We start from the raw sequence: 16682 nt of genomic DNA, 5'->3' as shown, positions 1-16682 counted from the left end.
AGCAATAATGAGGCCATTAAACACTCTATGTGCTCTTTTTGGGAATGATTGACAGGCTGAAAATTGCATTTTTTGAATTACTGTAGACGTATAATAGACAGCAACTGCAGGTGTCATTCAATATTTGTATCAGATAGAATTTAGCAGGAAAAAAAAATTGAATCAAACCTTGTAATAATAATGGGTTTATTTGTTTTTGGTTATGTTCATGTTTCAGAAAAATAATCTGCTGATGGGTGTGGCAACGACTATGACCGTGAGTATGAGATTACAGTTTCCTGGTGTTGTCAATCATAATCAGACTTCATTTTTGGGAGTTCCCATGAGGCTGCCGTATGAAAAATATTCACACCCATCGGTTCCCTCTCTTCACTTCAATGTTCAAGCCAAAGCTCACACTAGAAGAGAAGACTGTCATGCCCGTCATTCTCGCATTAGGAAGAAGGTTACTCCCTATGATTATCTCTTTAGGACCGAGTTCAAATCTCTTCTTCTTATGTGAAGAAAAGATGGGGATGAGAGTAATCTATATCTGTTAAAAGGGCAGAGATATGAACATGATGTTAATGTCTGAGAATGAAATCTACTGGCTTTTACTCTCATTTTAGCATCCCTTATTTTATCACAAGGATTTCTTACTTTTGTAGGTTGAAGGGACACAAGATAGACCACGACTGTGTGTCTTCCGCTCCAACAAGCATCTCTATGTCCAAGTCATTAATGACTCAAAGATGCACACACTTGCTTCTGCTTCAACAATGCAGAAACCAATTTCTGAGGAGTTCAACTTCTCATCTGGTCCCACTATTGTGAGTTCAGTCAACTGAATCGAGTCCATTTTTTGGTTCATTGGTCTGATTCTGAATGATAACTATACCTGTTTTTGATTACCCTTGTTCTTCTTTTACTTAATGAATCCAGTTGCTTTTGTAAACTGTTATGCACGTTTTGATGTTTTGTTGGTGTGTGTTTCTTATTTCCCCTTGATCATAAGAAATACAGAAAAAGGCTTGACTTCTCTTGGCGAGTGTTGTTCCACATTTAGGCCCTTTCGGGAGTTGTATTGAATTATGCTTAATTTGCCACTTTATCCTAAAATTAACCTCGCCATGCACTTGTGAATCTCACTTGGGTCTGTAAGGCTGTAGGTGCATGTGTTTCTCCTTTCCACCTCCTCACATTAATATGAGATTTGTAGGCAAGCTGTGTTGGTAGTTGATTTTTCAATATTCCAGTGTTTCTATTTATGTCCATAGGTAAATTTACATTTTACCTACCTTCATTCTCTTCCTATGTGGACCTTGACCTCTTATTTGCCCAATTTCAATCTCCCACTTCTGCTTAGATTTTGATGCCTTTTCATGGTTTGTTCCACTTCCTCTCTTTTTTTTGCCTCAATTTTGATAAAATTGCCTAATTTTTCAATCTTCTGGCTTCAGGAAGTGGCAAAGAGGGTTGGCGAAATCATTGCAAAATCCTGTTTGGAGAAAGGGATCACAAAGGTGGCCTTTGACAGAGGTGGATATCCATATCATGGACGCATAGAAGCGCTTGCTGCTTCCGCTAGAGAGCATGGCCTTCAATTTTAAACTTGGAGTAGTTAGTTTTCTTGTGAACTTTGTTCTTTTTATTCTTCCTTTAATCCTTATATTAGACAGCATGAAGAATCCTTTCTCGTATCATACTTAGACATGTATTTGATTGACTTTTGTATTTCTCTTATGAATTCATTGTTAGAGCATACGTTAAAATTTTGGAATATATTTTTATCCTATGAAAGAGTTTGCAGCAGAAATAGCGCAAGGATTTGTGATATAGGTTACTTGAAATGCCAACTTCAAGAACAAATAGTGTTCCTAAGAGGAGGACTTGAATGAGCTGTCATATACTTCAGTGTAGACAAACTTTGATTGAGAGTAAAAGATCGAGCAGATACGATGGCAAGAAAGACCAAACAGAATCCTAAAAAGCCGACCATCCCTTGGATCAGTTGGTATGTATTAGAGTCGGTACTTGGAAATTGCAAGTTTTAAAGAGTTTAGACACGAAACGTCTTCTTCGGTCAAGTATATAATTGGGTAGAGGGATTTAAGGGAAGATTAAGAATTTTATTAAAAAAAAAAAAAAAACAAAATGGAGAACATAAATGTGATACTCTCAATCTCATATTAAAAAAAATTGTGTAAATATGATATGATATGATATATATATATATATAAATCTAAAATTTATAAAGAAATTTTTTGTGAGATAAAATTATAATATTTTTAAATTAAAACGAATAATATTTCACAGGTCGAGTGTTAATCTCTATAATAAACATGTCTCGGATAAAGACTGGAGCCAAGTATGATGTCTTAAAAGGGCAGAGTCACATTTTTTACAACTATTTCAACTCAATGAAATAGTTATTAGACTCAAAACAGCCTTGTGGTACGCATGTAAAGTGTTGGATTTTTAGTTTTATTGCTCAGATTAAATCTCTAGACTCCTCAAACACCAAAAAGAAAGTCATTAAATCGATTGGTTAATAGATTAGAAGCAAAAAAATCAAAGAAAATGAGCATGCTATAAAAAAGAGTTTATGTTTGGAAGGGCACATTTGGGATAATGAATTTGAATTTGGATTTGGTTCGTTTTGTAAATATTTATGAGGGATTTAATTTATAAAATCCAATTCAGTAAATTACTTTTTTGGTTTTAGTGTTTCATTTTTTTTTTTTTGGTTTTGATACTTAAATTTGAAAAATAACATTTTGGTGACCAATGATGCAGGACTTTTTGCATTAAATTTCATATCACTATGCCTTGACCTAATGACATGTGACGTAAGTATTTTTTTTTTTAAATTTGAAGTTGTCAAGATTTAAATTATAATTATTAAAATTAAAATTTTAATATTTTATTAATAAATCATATAGTTATTAGCTTACGTAGCTATATTCACTCGCTAATAAAAAGTTTTAAATTATTTTATCATCACGTAAAAATAATTGACATGAATGTGAATTAATCAAATAACATTAAACTCTTTTACTCTACTAATTATCTTGTTAAAAAGAATATTATGCACATAAACCTTCTTGAACCTGCAATCTTTAAACGTCAATTTCAATCACATGTTAATTGTTACAACGCTCACAGATTAATTATTTTATTAACAATTGATTGAGTAAAATAATAGTATTTATAAATATTGATAATAAAAATGTAAAGTTTTGAATTTGGAAGATCAAAATAAAAAATCTTAAAAATTAAATGATCAATAGGTAATTTACTCAAAACAAATTAAGATTCAATATTGTATTATTTGGTTATTTTAAGGCATTTCAAATCAACTACTGAAATTGGGATCTTCCAAATTCATTTACTTGAAAATTTGAGAAAAGTATAACTAACACATTTTGTTCTATTGAATTTAGTAAAACAATAGTTTAAGTAATACTAGATAAAAAGTCCGTAGCTTACCAAGAACAGCAGTTCAAGGCCTAGTAACGTGTAACAGTGGAATTTAGCAAAGGATACTGAGACCTGCCATGGAGTTCAATGACAAAGGAATTAAGTAAAACATATAATAGAATGCAATTCATCTTCAGAAATTTTAGGTAATGGACATCTAAGTTCTTACAGCAATTAGGAGGCCTATCTCAACTGATGAAAAGACTACTCCAAAAAAGGCTCCCAGGCATGCAACAAAATCCAATTTATCAATCTTCCATATCAAAATTGTTGCCTGAACATCGAAGAGCCCTATATTTGTCTGCAAAATTAAAAAATTGCTTGGTATGCTTAAGATGCATGCTTGAATATGTGGAGTCAGCTGTCTTAAACACCAGAGATGCTGAAGCCATAGCAGTAGCAGTTTCAGTTGTAACCTCTGTCCCTGAAACAGATATGTTCACCTGTGTGAGAGGCCTCTTCTCTTTCATGACCTTAAATTGTACCCTAAAAAAGAATCAATCAAATGGGAAAAGGGGGATGCAGAACAAATGTTGGAGCTAAAACATCCCTTTTAAGCATAAAGAAACATGGAACTCTCCAGAAGGAAACTCAAATGTCAATATCTTGTCTCAAAACCAAAATTAATCTTGTGTAATCTTAGTCATCTGACTAAAGGATTCTTACAACTTTTTGGATATGTCCCTTATGATGGAAACCAGGTGGTTTAGCTGAACATCGGAGTGTAAAAGAAACCATGGAAAGCAACGTTTGTGAATTGGTTTAGCTGGCATTCTATTCTGGCTAGTTAGACATTATAAAATGTATGGCCAGCCTAGTGTGATACATGTTCACAAACCAAAAGTGGAATAATGGGTTAATTGAATGAACTTACCTTTTTGCTAATTTTTACTCCCAATGAATTTGTTACCTGTGGAATAGAAAGCCTTAGCAGCAATGAATACACATCTGCCATGTCATCTTCAGCAGCTGAAAAGCTTTTTCCACCTTTTGCTGCAACTTTACCATCACTATGCCTGCATGGAACAGCACAAAGTAGAACTTGAGAGATATTAAAAAGATCTGTTTAGTTTCTAAGGCCACATATAATTTATTCATCAAAAGCTAGAACAGAATTCCAGGAATCATATTATAGTAACTCAAACAAACATGGGTTTCATTGTAAAATTCATATAATCAGTGGAAAATGCCAGGTGTATAAAAAGCAAAGTGGATATGGAAGAATAAGCCATGCAAATATCCCCAAACTAAAGGAACCAAAAAAAAAAAAAAAGAAAGGAAATTATCCATAAATGCTGATTATAAAATTTCAGTCTTTTCTGATCACTAAGTAAAATTTTTCAGTATGAAATTGACTACACGTTCATTGCAGATACATTAAACAGAATTTTCTTCTGGATCTGATCGAGTTAGTGCAGTAATAACCTAAGATAAACTCAACTTGGAGAAGTCCAAGCCTCTTTAGGGCCAAAAAATTACCAGATAACACCTACTTCATAACTTTTCAATTAAATTCTTAGGGTGCCAAATTGTTAATGACAGCATCCTGTTGATTTTTTGTTTCTTACATTAAAGAAAAGAAACCAAAACATAAATAAATGAAATGCTCAGTGGCTAATAATAATGAGAGAAGAGTGACACAGAAAGATCTAAAAATTTACATTAGGTCAGTTTTCGAAAAGTTTAGGCATTGCAATTTTAAATAGCCATTAAGAAAATAATCAACAACAAATTATTTAGTATTGAAATTTCTAAGAAATTATCAGTCCTTTAGTAACTGTTCTTGTAGCAGCAGTCGGAGAATGTCAGTGAATTGAATTCATCCTCAATCAGTTATCTAAGATCCTTACTCAATAATACATTTGATATTTCTTTTATGTGCCAATTTTTCTCAATACTTTGGTAAATTTGGTCATAACAGGCCCTAAAGATGGAGAAAAAAAGGTTAAATTACTGTTATAGTGCCATAAAAATCATAATCAGTGTTAGAATATAATTTTTAATTATTTTCGAAAATTTATTTTCGAAATACTTGAATCGCATCTCAAAACTTAAAATTTGAAATTTTTTTACATTAAACAAAAAATTAAATGAAAAAAAAACCAACCATTTATCTTTGATTTTAAGTTATCTAACATTAAATGTGGCTTGATTTGAAGCTTAATAGGGTTTAGGGTTTTCCGAAGAGAAAAGGGGGTGTTTGGATTTTTCAATAAAGCTGTGCTTTGGTTTGGGGTGTGAAAAAGCAACAGGGAATTCTATTTACACCACTGTTTTTGCTCTATGCACTCTTGCTTTTTTTTTTTTTTCTAAATTTTTTATAAATAAAATTATTAAAATACTTTTCTCACAAATTTTATAACCTCTTGAAAATAAATTTAAGAGAAGTTATAATATTTTTTGGAAATACATTTTTCAAGATGCCATAATATTTTTCAGAAATACATTTTTAATAAGCCACTATTTTTTTAAAAAAAATGCATTTATAAGAAGTGAAATTTTTATGAGAAATTACAAAAAAAAATTTATTAAAATTATACGTAAATGAGTGTAATAAAAAAGTTATTATAAAAATATAAATATTTTTTATTAATTATTGAAATTTTATAATAGTTTTAATTAAATTAAATTTTTTAAAGAATTTTTTTCATTTACTTATTACAATGGATTTTTTAAATTAATTTATTAGATTTTGACAATTATATAATATTCAATAATATTATTATCTTTTATTCATAAGAATGCAATGTTGGTCAAAAAAAATTTTAATTTTGAATTAATTCTATTTTTTATTATTTTTTCATTAATTTTCAAATTTGTGTAAGGTCGAAGATATGACAATAGTGATTTTTTCTTACTTTTTGAAATGTCATAAAAAATTTCGACAAGCATGTAATCATTATATTTGAAGAGGTTGTGCACTTTTAAATCAAAACAATAAAAAAATACTTTTATTAATTTTAAAATTTATTATTTTTAATTATAATTTTTATTACACTAATTTATAGAAACTTTTAACAACATTTCTTTTTTTGTAATTATTTATAAAATTTCATTTTTCCAAATTCATTTTCGAGAAGTAAAGTGTTATAGATTTTTTAAAATGTATTTTTAAAAAATTGTATAATTTCTTGTAAATTTATTTTTGAAAAGTATTATAAATTCTCAAAAATTCATTGCTATGACTTCTTGAAAATAATAAATATTTAAAAACTCATAAAAAATATTTAAATAATTTCATTTATAATTTAAAAAAAAAAAAAAACAGACTGTATAAGTAAAAAAAGAGAATACATTTAAAACTCCCTAATAAGTATTAATAAGTGGAGTGTAAAGAGAATAACTTCAGATGCAAGTAGCACCACTAAAAAAAAAAAAAAAAACTCAAACAGTTATAAAATATTTATAATATTTATGCCTAAATTTAACATTTAATTTTTTTTTATTACATTAAAGAAGTGTATAGTAAAATAATGGCTAAGAATAGATTATATATGAAATTTTGATGATATAAATTTTTTTTTTGTTTGTTAAAAGGAGCAGAATCTTACAATTAAAAAAAAAAGAAGCTAAGATCAAACCCTAATTTTTGGTGTTTTCTTACGCTTTTTTGATCATTAAATCAAGAAACCGAAGACGATGATATAAAATTATACCATAGTTCAGTGCAAACAAAGAATTTCAATTCAACAATAGGAAAAAAACGACGGTGAAAGTGTAAATTGCCCTGTCGGTACAAACCAAGGGAGTGAGAGACACAAAGTGTTTAACTGGTTTTGACTATTGCAACTTACAAAGACCGAAAATAGTGCTAAACCCTAAGCTCTTCTCTAAGCCCCCAAAATCCCACCTCTGAAAAACAAAAAAATTGCTTTTCTGCTATCTGATTCAACACCTGAAATAATGAAGGTGGTGGCTTTAGTCAGCGGCGGCAAAGATAGCTGTTATGCTATGATGAAATGCATCCAACACGGCCACCAGGTTTTTTTCCTTTTTTTTTTAAAAAATTTTTTTAAAACAACAATTTTTTATATACTTTGTAAAAACTCAGAACATTTTGGGAATCATAGTGTCTTACAAGAAAAGGGTACTCGAAATAAGTGCTAATAGATGTCCTTTTATATTGAATTTACAAAAAAGTTGACATTTTTGTTATTGGTGTTTTTGTTTAGATTGTTGCTCTGGCTAATTTATTACCCGCTGATGATTCAGTGGATGAGTTAGACAGCTACATGTATCAAACTGTAAGTCTCTACTGATTTCCTGAATCATTGTCTTTTTTTATTTAGGTATATATTAATGTATGTTACTTTTTTTTTTTAAGTTAAAAAAAAAATTTGTTTTAAGTGTTTTAGAAACTAAGAATATGCATCTTTACATGAACTCGACATAAATATTGAATGCCTTTTTTTTCTGCAGGTGGGGCACCAAATAATTGTAAGTTATGCAGAATGCATGGGAGTTCCATTGTTCAGAAGGCGAATACAAGGATCCACAAGGCAAGCCCTTTAAATGAGAATATTGTTTTAAAACACTATTTTTCATATTTCGGGGACTTATAGACCTCCCTTTGTATCACAATTATGAAAATATAATGCTATTGATATTGAGCTTTTAAACATTTGTTATTACTTATTACTTAAGAACTCTGCAGACTTCTCTATGTATCTCTTTGCTTGCACATGTCATATAGTTTCCCGACTGTACTAAGTAGGATGCTACAAGGCTAATGATATATTTCTGCTTCACTACATTAACAGTCAGGGAAACCACATAGAAAAGTTGTTTCTCAATCCATTTGTAAGTAGGGGAAGGGCATATCATGAAGAAATTTTCTATATATATGATAAAAATGAGTTCAAGATAGGCTGCTTCTCAGATTATTTTACTTCTAGATGAGCATCTGCCCTTTCTAGTTGGCAAATGTACATTTTGTAGATTCTTATTTCGGATGGTTTTGGTGACTATTGTAGGCATCAGAAACTTAGCTACCAAACGACTCCGGGTGATGAAGTTGAAGATATGTTTGTTTTGTTAAATGAAGTTAAGAAACAGATACCTTCTGTCACAGCCGTATCTTCTGGTGCAATTGCATCAGATTATCAAAGGTTACGGGTGGAAAGTGTCTGTTCAAGGTTAGGGCTTGTTTCTCTGGCATATTTGTGGAAACAAGATCAATCATTGCTTCTCCATGAAATGGTAATTTGCATTTTGTTAATATGAATAAAAGGTAATCAGAATTCAGATACTTTGTCTAACATGTTGTCAACTTTTTTGTCATATTCAGATAACAAATGACATTGTGGCTATCACAGTCAAGGTATGTAGTATCTTTAATTAATTCTTTGTTATCATTTTTATTATATTTCTTCTGAACTCATGTGATGTCTTTCTGCATGTTCTATATGGATTTATTTCCTTGTTATTTCTCTTATCAGATGCTTCATTGTATATATTTTAATTGAAGTATTTTGTGTTCAATATTGACATATTATGTCATAGGTTGCAGCCATGGGATTGGACCCTGCAAAGCATTTGGGCAAAGAAATAGCATTCTTGGAACCTTATCTGCATAAATTGAAAGAGTATGTTAGTGCTTTTCTTTTAACTCTCTCTCCCTCTCTCCCTCTCTCCCTCTCTTGTATGCATTATATACCTTTTAATATTTGAAGTGTGGCTGCTAACTTAGATTTTTCTTTTTTTATCCCCTTTGGTAGCTTGTATGGAATCAATATATGTGGTGAGGGAGGGGAGTATGAAACTTTGACTCTTGACTGCCCGCTCTTCCATGTAAGGTTATTTGTTGACTAGTCTACTGGTGAAAATATTTGCCTTACCATCTTCACCCCTCTCCCCTTTATTTCTTTCTTTCATTCATTTTAGTGGCTTCTTTTTTTCTTTCCAAGGATATAACCAATATTAATGTATTGAAAAAAGTGGGTTTGCAGCCTAGTGTATTTAACAATTCTTTGCTCATTGATTATTCGTCATAACTATTAATATATAGAATTTTTTCAGAATGCTAGAATGGTGCTTGACGAATTCCAAGTTGTACTGCACTCTTCAGACTCCATTGCTCCAGTTGGAGTGCTGCATCCATTGAAATTCCATTTGGAAAGAAAGGAGACCAACTCATTAAGTGATAATGACAAAACCAATGATCTATGTAGGAAGAATATCAGTTCTGTATTTGAAGTGCAAGGTGAAAACCTGCAAGAATGCAAAGCTCCATGCGAGTCTGTTCCTGAAGTTAGTGACTTGGTTGAAGTTTCAAGTAATAGGTTTCACCTCTCTAAAACAGATAAAGATAATACTTTTTCTATTTGTTGCTGGTTGCAAGATCCATCAGAACCTTCAGTAGGTAAAAAATGACTCTTTGCAGGCTTGCAGTTACAATCCCATGCAACATCTTCTTCCTTACTATTTAGCCATCATTTCCAAATACACCATTACAATTAATAACTATTTTCCATTATTTTTGGTTGATAGGTTTGCAGCAAGATTTGAAGCTGATCCTTAGGCAAATTGAGTTGCAACTTCTAGGATGTGGTTTTGGTTGGGAGCATGTGCTGTATATCCATCTGTATATATCTGATATGAATCAGTTCACTATGGCAAATGAGACGTATGTGAGATTTATTACCCAGGACAAATGCCCTCTCGGTGTTCCATCACGAAGTACTATTGAACTGCCTTTAATTCAAGCAGGTTTAGGGGGAGCATATATTGAAGTACTAGTGGCCAATGATCAGAGCAAAAGAGTTTTGCATGTTCAAAGTATTTCAAGCTGGGCACCAAGTTGCATTGGACCATATAGCCAGGTACACTGAATGATGGGATTTACATGGCATGTAAAGGTCCCTTTTTGTACCATTTTTCTACTTTATATTTTTCAAAGTAATATTGAAATAATTTGGAGTATTACGACACTTTTATTCCTTTTAACAGTGGGTTTTTTTTTTTTTGGGGGGGGGGGTGATGTTGGGGTGGGGCGTGGTGGGAGGGAGAGTAAGCACAGTAGTCATTTTCTTGATGATAAGGGATTGAAATGGGAACCACTCAGGAATCATATATTATAGAGACCTGATGCATAAATGTAAAAATGACAGGTTTCTTTTGTGCTTAAACCTGATATTTCTAAGAATGCAGCATTGTTTCTATCATTGTGCGGTCTAGTATACTTTTAACTTGATCAGTTTTACTTTTAGGCAACTTTGCATCAGGAGATACTCCACATGGCTGGTCAGTTGGGACTCGATCCACCTACAATGACTCTTTGTGGTGGAGGCCCAACCGCAGAACTTGAACAGGCACTGCTTAACAGTGAGGCAATAGCAAAATGCTTTAACTGCTCAATAACTACTTCTGCTATTCTCTTTGTGGTTTACTGCTCGACAAATATTCCTTCAGATGAGAGACCCAAAATCCACGACAAGCTGGATACGTTTTTGAAACAAATTAAGCTATCTCTTTTGGATAAAGGGAGGAAAGCTGAAGTGCTTGATCCTATTTTTCTTTATGTTCTAGTTCCAGATCTGCCGAAAAGGTAAATGGTCGACACTTCTGTTAACTTTTCAATGACTAATAAGGATGCTGATGAACTGACATGTAAAAGGAAGTTTTCACCTTCAAGTTCTGTGTTTGTTTTTCTTTTTTCCTGGAAGCTGAGTCACTAGAATTGTTTACTGGATGACTAGTTGAATAAGTAATGGTATACTTTGGATCCAACAGCTGGGCATTCCATCACCTTTTATTTTTGGTATTGCAGAGCATTTGTAGAAGTAAAGCCTATGCTTTATGTCCCGGAGACTACAGAAACAACAGAAGAAACTTTGCATGGCCTTTCTGGCATAAGGGCACCTAGTTATTATGGTTTTCAACCTGCAGATTGGCATGATTCATGTATTCAGAAATGTGTCATTCATGGAAAGATATGTGCAGTGGTTTTGTCTATCACAAGTGCAGTTGCCCTCAAAATTTGTTCTGATTCTATGAATGCTGATTGGAGCAATGGGAATTGTCAGAATTCTCTCACACAGGACCAAATGAAAAGAATATCTAGATTTTGCATCTATCTTCTCGACAAAATTGTTATTGAAAATGATTTCTGTTGGAAAGACACTATGGTAAGTTTCTTAGGCAAGTGCCTCATTTCCCTATTAACATTGATTCTAAATAGAGTTATATCCTGTTGATCTTTGGTTAGGAAAATGCCTTCCTGTTTTCATTATCGTTCCTCACTTCATTTTCCCCATTTTTCTAGAGTTTGAGACTCTACTTCCCACCAAACCTTCATGTGCCTTTGGAGACATTATCATGCTTGTTCACAGACGCATTCAAGGAACTTGATCAGATGAGTGGCAGTGCTAAAGTTGGCGGGAAGCCTATCTTCAATCTTGTTCCTGTCCTAGGTGCTGGAAGATCTGCTGCACGCACAGAAGATATAATCACCTGTGAGCTGTTTGCTCGGAAATCTTGACCCTCTACTTCACAGGGCTTCATGTTTTACTCCAAGGGATGGATTTGTTAACAAATAAATTCCTTTCTGAAAGTTCCAAAGCAACCCCGAAACAGTCACCCCAGTGTGCTTTGCTCTTGAAGGGGTAATTCTTTTGGTCAGTTTATATATAAGATTTGATGACAATCGATTTGTGACATTAAAAGGTACAAATGACTAGTAATTTACTTGCAAGCAATCTAAAGAATGTTAAAAGTCGATTTAAATGTAAATTGCATGGATTATCAGTATATTCTGATTGAGAATTTATGTTCAAGTCAATTATGCTTGGATCAAAGGCTGTTTCCTAAATTCTGGCAGAATTGCTGAATTATTGAGAATTACTAGGATACCAAAGGGTTTACTAGGGTTTTAGGAAAATACTATTCATTTTAATATCCTATTAGAAGCACTTTTTTTTTTGGTAAGAAAATCTGGGCAAGTTGTGTATTCAAGATGATCTCAATAAATGATTACCGGTAAGACTTGAATCTAAGATTTTTTTGGCAAAAAAGATGATTTTAACCGATTAAATCAATCACTTGTTGGTGAAATTAAAAGTTTAATACTTTATCAACAGTTGTTGGCTTTATTTATTTATTTATTTATCATTATAGTGTGAAAATGCCTAAGGTCAAGCATTGACAAACAAATGCCGTTGCAACAAACCTGATTATAAACTCAAAACTTACAATAGTGGTGCATTTGCTTTGCCTCAAAATAACATATATGATAGCAGTAAGCAATGAACTACATATTAATCATTTCTTTTTTTTTTTTTTTCAATAAAACATATAAAGCATTTCTATAAATCTATCTTAACCACATAAATCTATATGTGGGCAGAAATTGTACATCTAACATAGGAAAGTAAGAGATATATGAATGAAAATGACTAATAAGAGTATTTAAAATGATTTTCTAAAATGGGACAAACAATTTGCATGTGATATGTCTTCATTTCATTAGTTTCATCCCTCACCTTTGTTGAATCATTAAAATCAACAAAATGATTCAAATGATAAAGAGTAAGGTTTTGTCACCCCAACATAGTACTAATTTGACCGCAAAACATCCAATCCATCATTATTAAAACCTTGACTAAGTTCAATGTTCATATTTGAGAAAACTCTAAGCCAGGGTCACATCTTCTAATTTGTTTTATGGAGACTCCTATAGTTTTGATAGTTACGAGTAAGCTTTCTAAGGTCCAAAGCAAAAGGACATGTGACCAGCAATTTGCCTCTTATTTTTTTTCTGTCCCATAGTTCTTGGCAGGAAAAGTACCTGGTCAAGATTGGAGTTCTGTCTATGACTTTATTATCACCTTGTCCTTCACTTTTCATCTCCTTTTGCAAAGGCATATGTATATATATAAATATAAATATATATATATATAGATATATATATTCATATAAACATGTCTACCAAAATATTACACAAAATGCACAATTTATTAGTGTCTAAACTATTTATTGTAACTTCACTTAGCCTTTTTAATTTTTTTTTCCCTTCCTTTTCCTCTGTTTTTATGATCATGTAAAGCATAGCCTCCCAAGATGACAGAAACTAACAAATATATACAGTATAACTTTATCCCAATAATTCAAAGAAATTTAGGAGTTGTCACCAACTGGACAGATTATGGTTTGGTTTTTCTCAAATTACAAGCTCAGTTGTCATCATATCACCTTCATTTTCATAATCAATGGTGACAGTTGCCAATGTATCCATATAAGAGACTATTGGTTTCATCAGCCTCAGCCATAAAATTGTGAAAGTGACCTTGGAGCAGAGGCAGAGGTTTGAGTTAGATTTTGGAACCAAGCCCTGTCTTTGGGAAAAGAAAGTGAAAGTGCCAAGGTTTTCAGTTGTTTCCATGGCCAAAGTAAAGGTGATGATTTCACCCTTAAGAAAAATAAAGAAATAAATGGAATAAAATTGTAAAAGGTTTTTGTGATTTTTTGTGAGAAATCACAACTCACATGGGAAAGGGGGACCAAATACAGTTTCAAGGGCAATGCATGTGAGTGCTAAGCAATAGAAAGCATCCCACAAAAGAAAAAAAAAATTGTAGTAGCTGAGAAGCAAAAAGATGGACAATACCCAACATTTTGAGCTCAAAGCTCACTAGCATTGAAATCATATCGTCCTCAACCTCTTTGATCCACATCTAAAAAAAAAAAAAAACCCTGATCAAATACTATAGTTTAAGTAAAGAGAAACATGGCTTTTTGGTTCATGAATTTGCCTCTTTTCCTTGTTCATCTTTATTAATATTTGATCTGATCAGCATCTTATTTCTAACATATTTTATTAGCATTCATGTAATGTAACTAGTTGTTCAAAAAACAATTCAACATTAAAATTTAAGATTTCATCTTGAAAATCTGAATTAAAAATTTAAAACCACGAATTAAGATTTATGAAAGGATAAAACATTACTTTCAATTACCTAATCCAATATCACATGTGCTAATAACTAATTGGTTGGATACAAGTATAGTGTTCAAATATGTTAGAAAAGGGGTGTGTAACATGTTCTTTCATAATTTTTCCCATTGTTTAATGAACATAATGACAGTCTTGGATCAAGCTTGAAGCATCTGTTCTAGTGCTAACATTTGATGATTCAATCCTTCAAAAAAAAAAAAAAACTTTTTGGTTCTGACTTTTGCAATAAGTCTAAGTTACATGGAGTACTTTGATTTAGGTGATATCAGGTTTTAGATTATTTTATTGTTTGCATTAATGAATTAACCAAATCATGATGAATAATCATTTCTGGTTAGGATTGTATATTTTTTATGTCATTATTCAAGTTGAAATTTAAAAAAAAAAAATGTAGAAGTGAATAAAATTTATTTTAAATTGAGATAGTGTTAAATTTTGGCTTATATTTTTAATTCCTTTTGGATGCCATTAAGCCTATGCTCATTGGTAAGATAATGTATTTGTTCTTCAGTGTGGCTTAATGCCTTATAGTAATTTTTTAATTATTTGTAAAATTGTAAGTATAAAATAATTAGTTTCACTAATTTATATGGAATTTTGTTTTAACACTAACTTTCACAAAAAAATAAAACAGGTGGGATTGACATCGGGTCGGGGTCGGAGCGGATTTTGCTCGCCCTGAACCCGATCCGATTTAATGCTTTAACAAACTTGAACTCGATCTTACCTGAAATTTTTTTTATTTTTTCATACCTGAACTCAAATCCAACCCGATATTATACAAATCGTATTCGATCTGACCCGAAATTAATAAAATATTATTTTTAAAATATAAAATATTATTTTTAAATATAAATATTTAAAAATATCATTATATAAATATATATAAATAAAAAATTAAAAACTTAATTAAAAAATAATTTTTTATATAATATCGGATCGAATCAGATTTGTCTAAAATTAAAACTTGACTCGATCCCGATTATTTTTTAATATTATCTGATTCGACCTAAAATTCAAATTTTTTTAAAAAAATCAATCTCATAAAATCGAATCAAATCAAAATTCATCGAAATCAGATTGAATTGTCATCCCTACAAGCAGGCATAATTATTATTATATATATTCATCATTTGATTATGTCCTGGGATTGGGCCAAGACAAGAGACACCTTTATGAAAAAACCATACTTTGATTCTTTTTTTTTTTTTTTAGTTATAGGAGGACAAAATTCCTATAAAAAAAAAAAGAAAAAAGAAATTTGAGTCCACCTCACGTATTTTTTTTAAAGTCTCTTGACCATTAGTTGCAAAGGTGATAGACAAAACCATATTTGGCATATTTTTCCCCTTCCAATTGCCTGCAAATAGAAATGGTAATAGATTGTAACGGGTTTTTATTTGTTTCAAATTTGATTTGAATTTAAATTTATAATATTTAAATTTGATTTGATATTATATAAAATTATATTTAATTTAATTTAATTTAAAATTAATAAAATATTATTTGAAATAAATAAATATAAATAAATAATTTAAAAAATAATTATATATATTGAATTAAATTAAGTCAAATTTACTTAAAACTCAATCTAATTTTAAATTTTTTATTATTATTATATAATTTAATTTAAAATTTAATTAAATAAATAAAAATTAATCGAATTAAATCAAATTTCATAAAAAATAAAGTAGACTATTATCTCTAACTGCAAAGCCACGTGCTGCTGTTTTTAGACACTCCATGGGTCGCGTTGTAGATTGATTCGATCTAAGTTGATTTTATTAACATAAAATTTAATTCAATTTATTTAATAATTAGATGACATTTCTTTTATAAAAAAATTGTTTTGTTTTGCCGGTTCAATCCAAGCTGTTGCTATTAGACTGGCCTGTCATCTCGCTATTCCAAGCTGCTTATAGCTGTAGCCACCTAAATCAAAGCTATTGTTGATCACTATGTTTGCAGGAATACCAGTGAGGTGCCAAACTGGGTTGCTATCCAAACTAGGAATGCCCTTTCTCCTCTTCATTTGGTGGATTCTCCCCTTTTTTTTTTTTTTTTTTTATCTTTACGGTAAAGAATTTTTTATTTTGTTATGTGTATCTCCTTTTCGGATCAATTTAAATAGATTTATTTATTTTAAATTTCCCGAGGATAACTTTTTAATAAATTTAAACTCAAATATTAAAAAAAAAATTAAATCAAAATAGTTAAAATCATATTTGTGCATAAGATAATAAATAAAATAAAATAATAATAATTTTATTTT

At 30.9% G+C, this 16682-nt stretch overlaps 2 protein-coding genes across 2 annotated transcripts; both read left to right on the top strand.

The window, feature by feature from the left end:
- Positions 1 to 232: 232 nt before the first annotated feature.
- On the top strand, positions 233 to 1795 carry LOC111277858 (large ribosomal subunit protein uL18c-like). The gene is made up of 3 exons (XM_022864285.2): positions 233 to 445; positions 648 to 809; positions 1440 to 1795. Exons 1-3 carry the CDS (start codon positions 233 to 235, stop codon positions 1587 to 1589), a joined length of 525 nt encoding a protein of 174 aa, XP_022720020.2. The 3' UTR covers positions 1590 to 1795.
- Positions 1796 to 6984: 5189 nt separating this feature from the next.
- Positions 6985 to 12207, top strand: LOC111277117 (diphthine--ammonia ligase). Its single transcript, XM_022863304.2, has 12 exons — positions 6985 to 7440; positions 7632 to 7703; positions 7879 to 7958; positions 8433 to 8658; positions 8747 to 8779; positions 8962 to 9044; positions 9177 to 9249; positions 9478 to 9820; positions 9949 to 10280; positions 10668 to 11005; positions 11228 to 11585; positions 11723 to 12207. Exons 1-12 carry the CDS (start codon positions 7363 to 7365, stop codon positions 11936 to 11938), a joined length of 2232 nt encoding a protein of 743 aa, XP_022719039.2. The 5' UTR covers positions 6985 to 7362; the 3' UTR covers positions 11939 to 12207.
- Positions 12208 to 16682: the final 4475 nt, after the last annotated feature.

The sequence above is a fragment of the Durio zibethinus genome, chromosome 7 (assembly GCF_047325235.1).
Source record: "Durio zibethinus cultivar Kanyao isolate XHJ-2024 chromosome 7, ASM4732523v1, whole genome shotgun sequence".
Classification (NCBI taxonomy): Eukaryota; Viridiplantae; Streptophyta; class Magnoliopsida; order Malvales; family Malvaceae; genus Durio; species Durio zibethinus.
The sequence above is the reverse complement of the archived record's forward strand: the minus strand, read 5'-3'. Positions and strand labels throughout refer to the sequence as shown.

Excerpts from the sequence above, each read along its gene's own strand:
- LOC111277117 (XM_022863304.2), top strand. The coding sequence starts at position 7,363 with ATGAAGGTGGTGGCTTTAGTCAGCGGCGGCAAAGATAGCTGTTATGCT. Across the intron at positions 7,959-8,432 it reads CGAATACAAGGATCCACAAG|GCATCAGAAACTTAGCTACC; the intron begins GCAAGCCCTTTA and ends TGACTATTGTAG. Across the intron at positions 9,821-9,948 it reads TCCATCAGAACCTTCAGTAG|GTTTGCAGCAAGATTTGAAG; the intron begins GTAAAAAATGAC and ends TTTGGTTGATAG.
- LOC111277858 (XM_022864285.2), top strand. The coding sequence starts at position 233 with ATGGGTGTGGCAACGACTATGACCGTGAGTATGAGATTACAGTTTCCT. Across the intron at positions 446-647 it reads ATTCTCGCATTAGGAAGAAG|GTTGAAGGGACACAAGATAG; the intron begins GTTACTCCCTAT and ends TTACTTTTGTAG. Across the intron at positions 810-1,439 it reads TCTCATCTGGTCCCACTATT|GAAGTGGCAAAGAGGGTTGG; the intron begins GTGAGTTCAGTC and ends TTCTGGCTTCAG.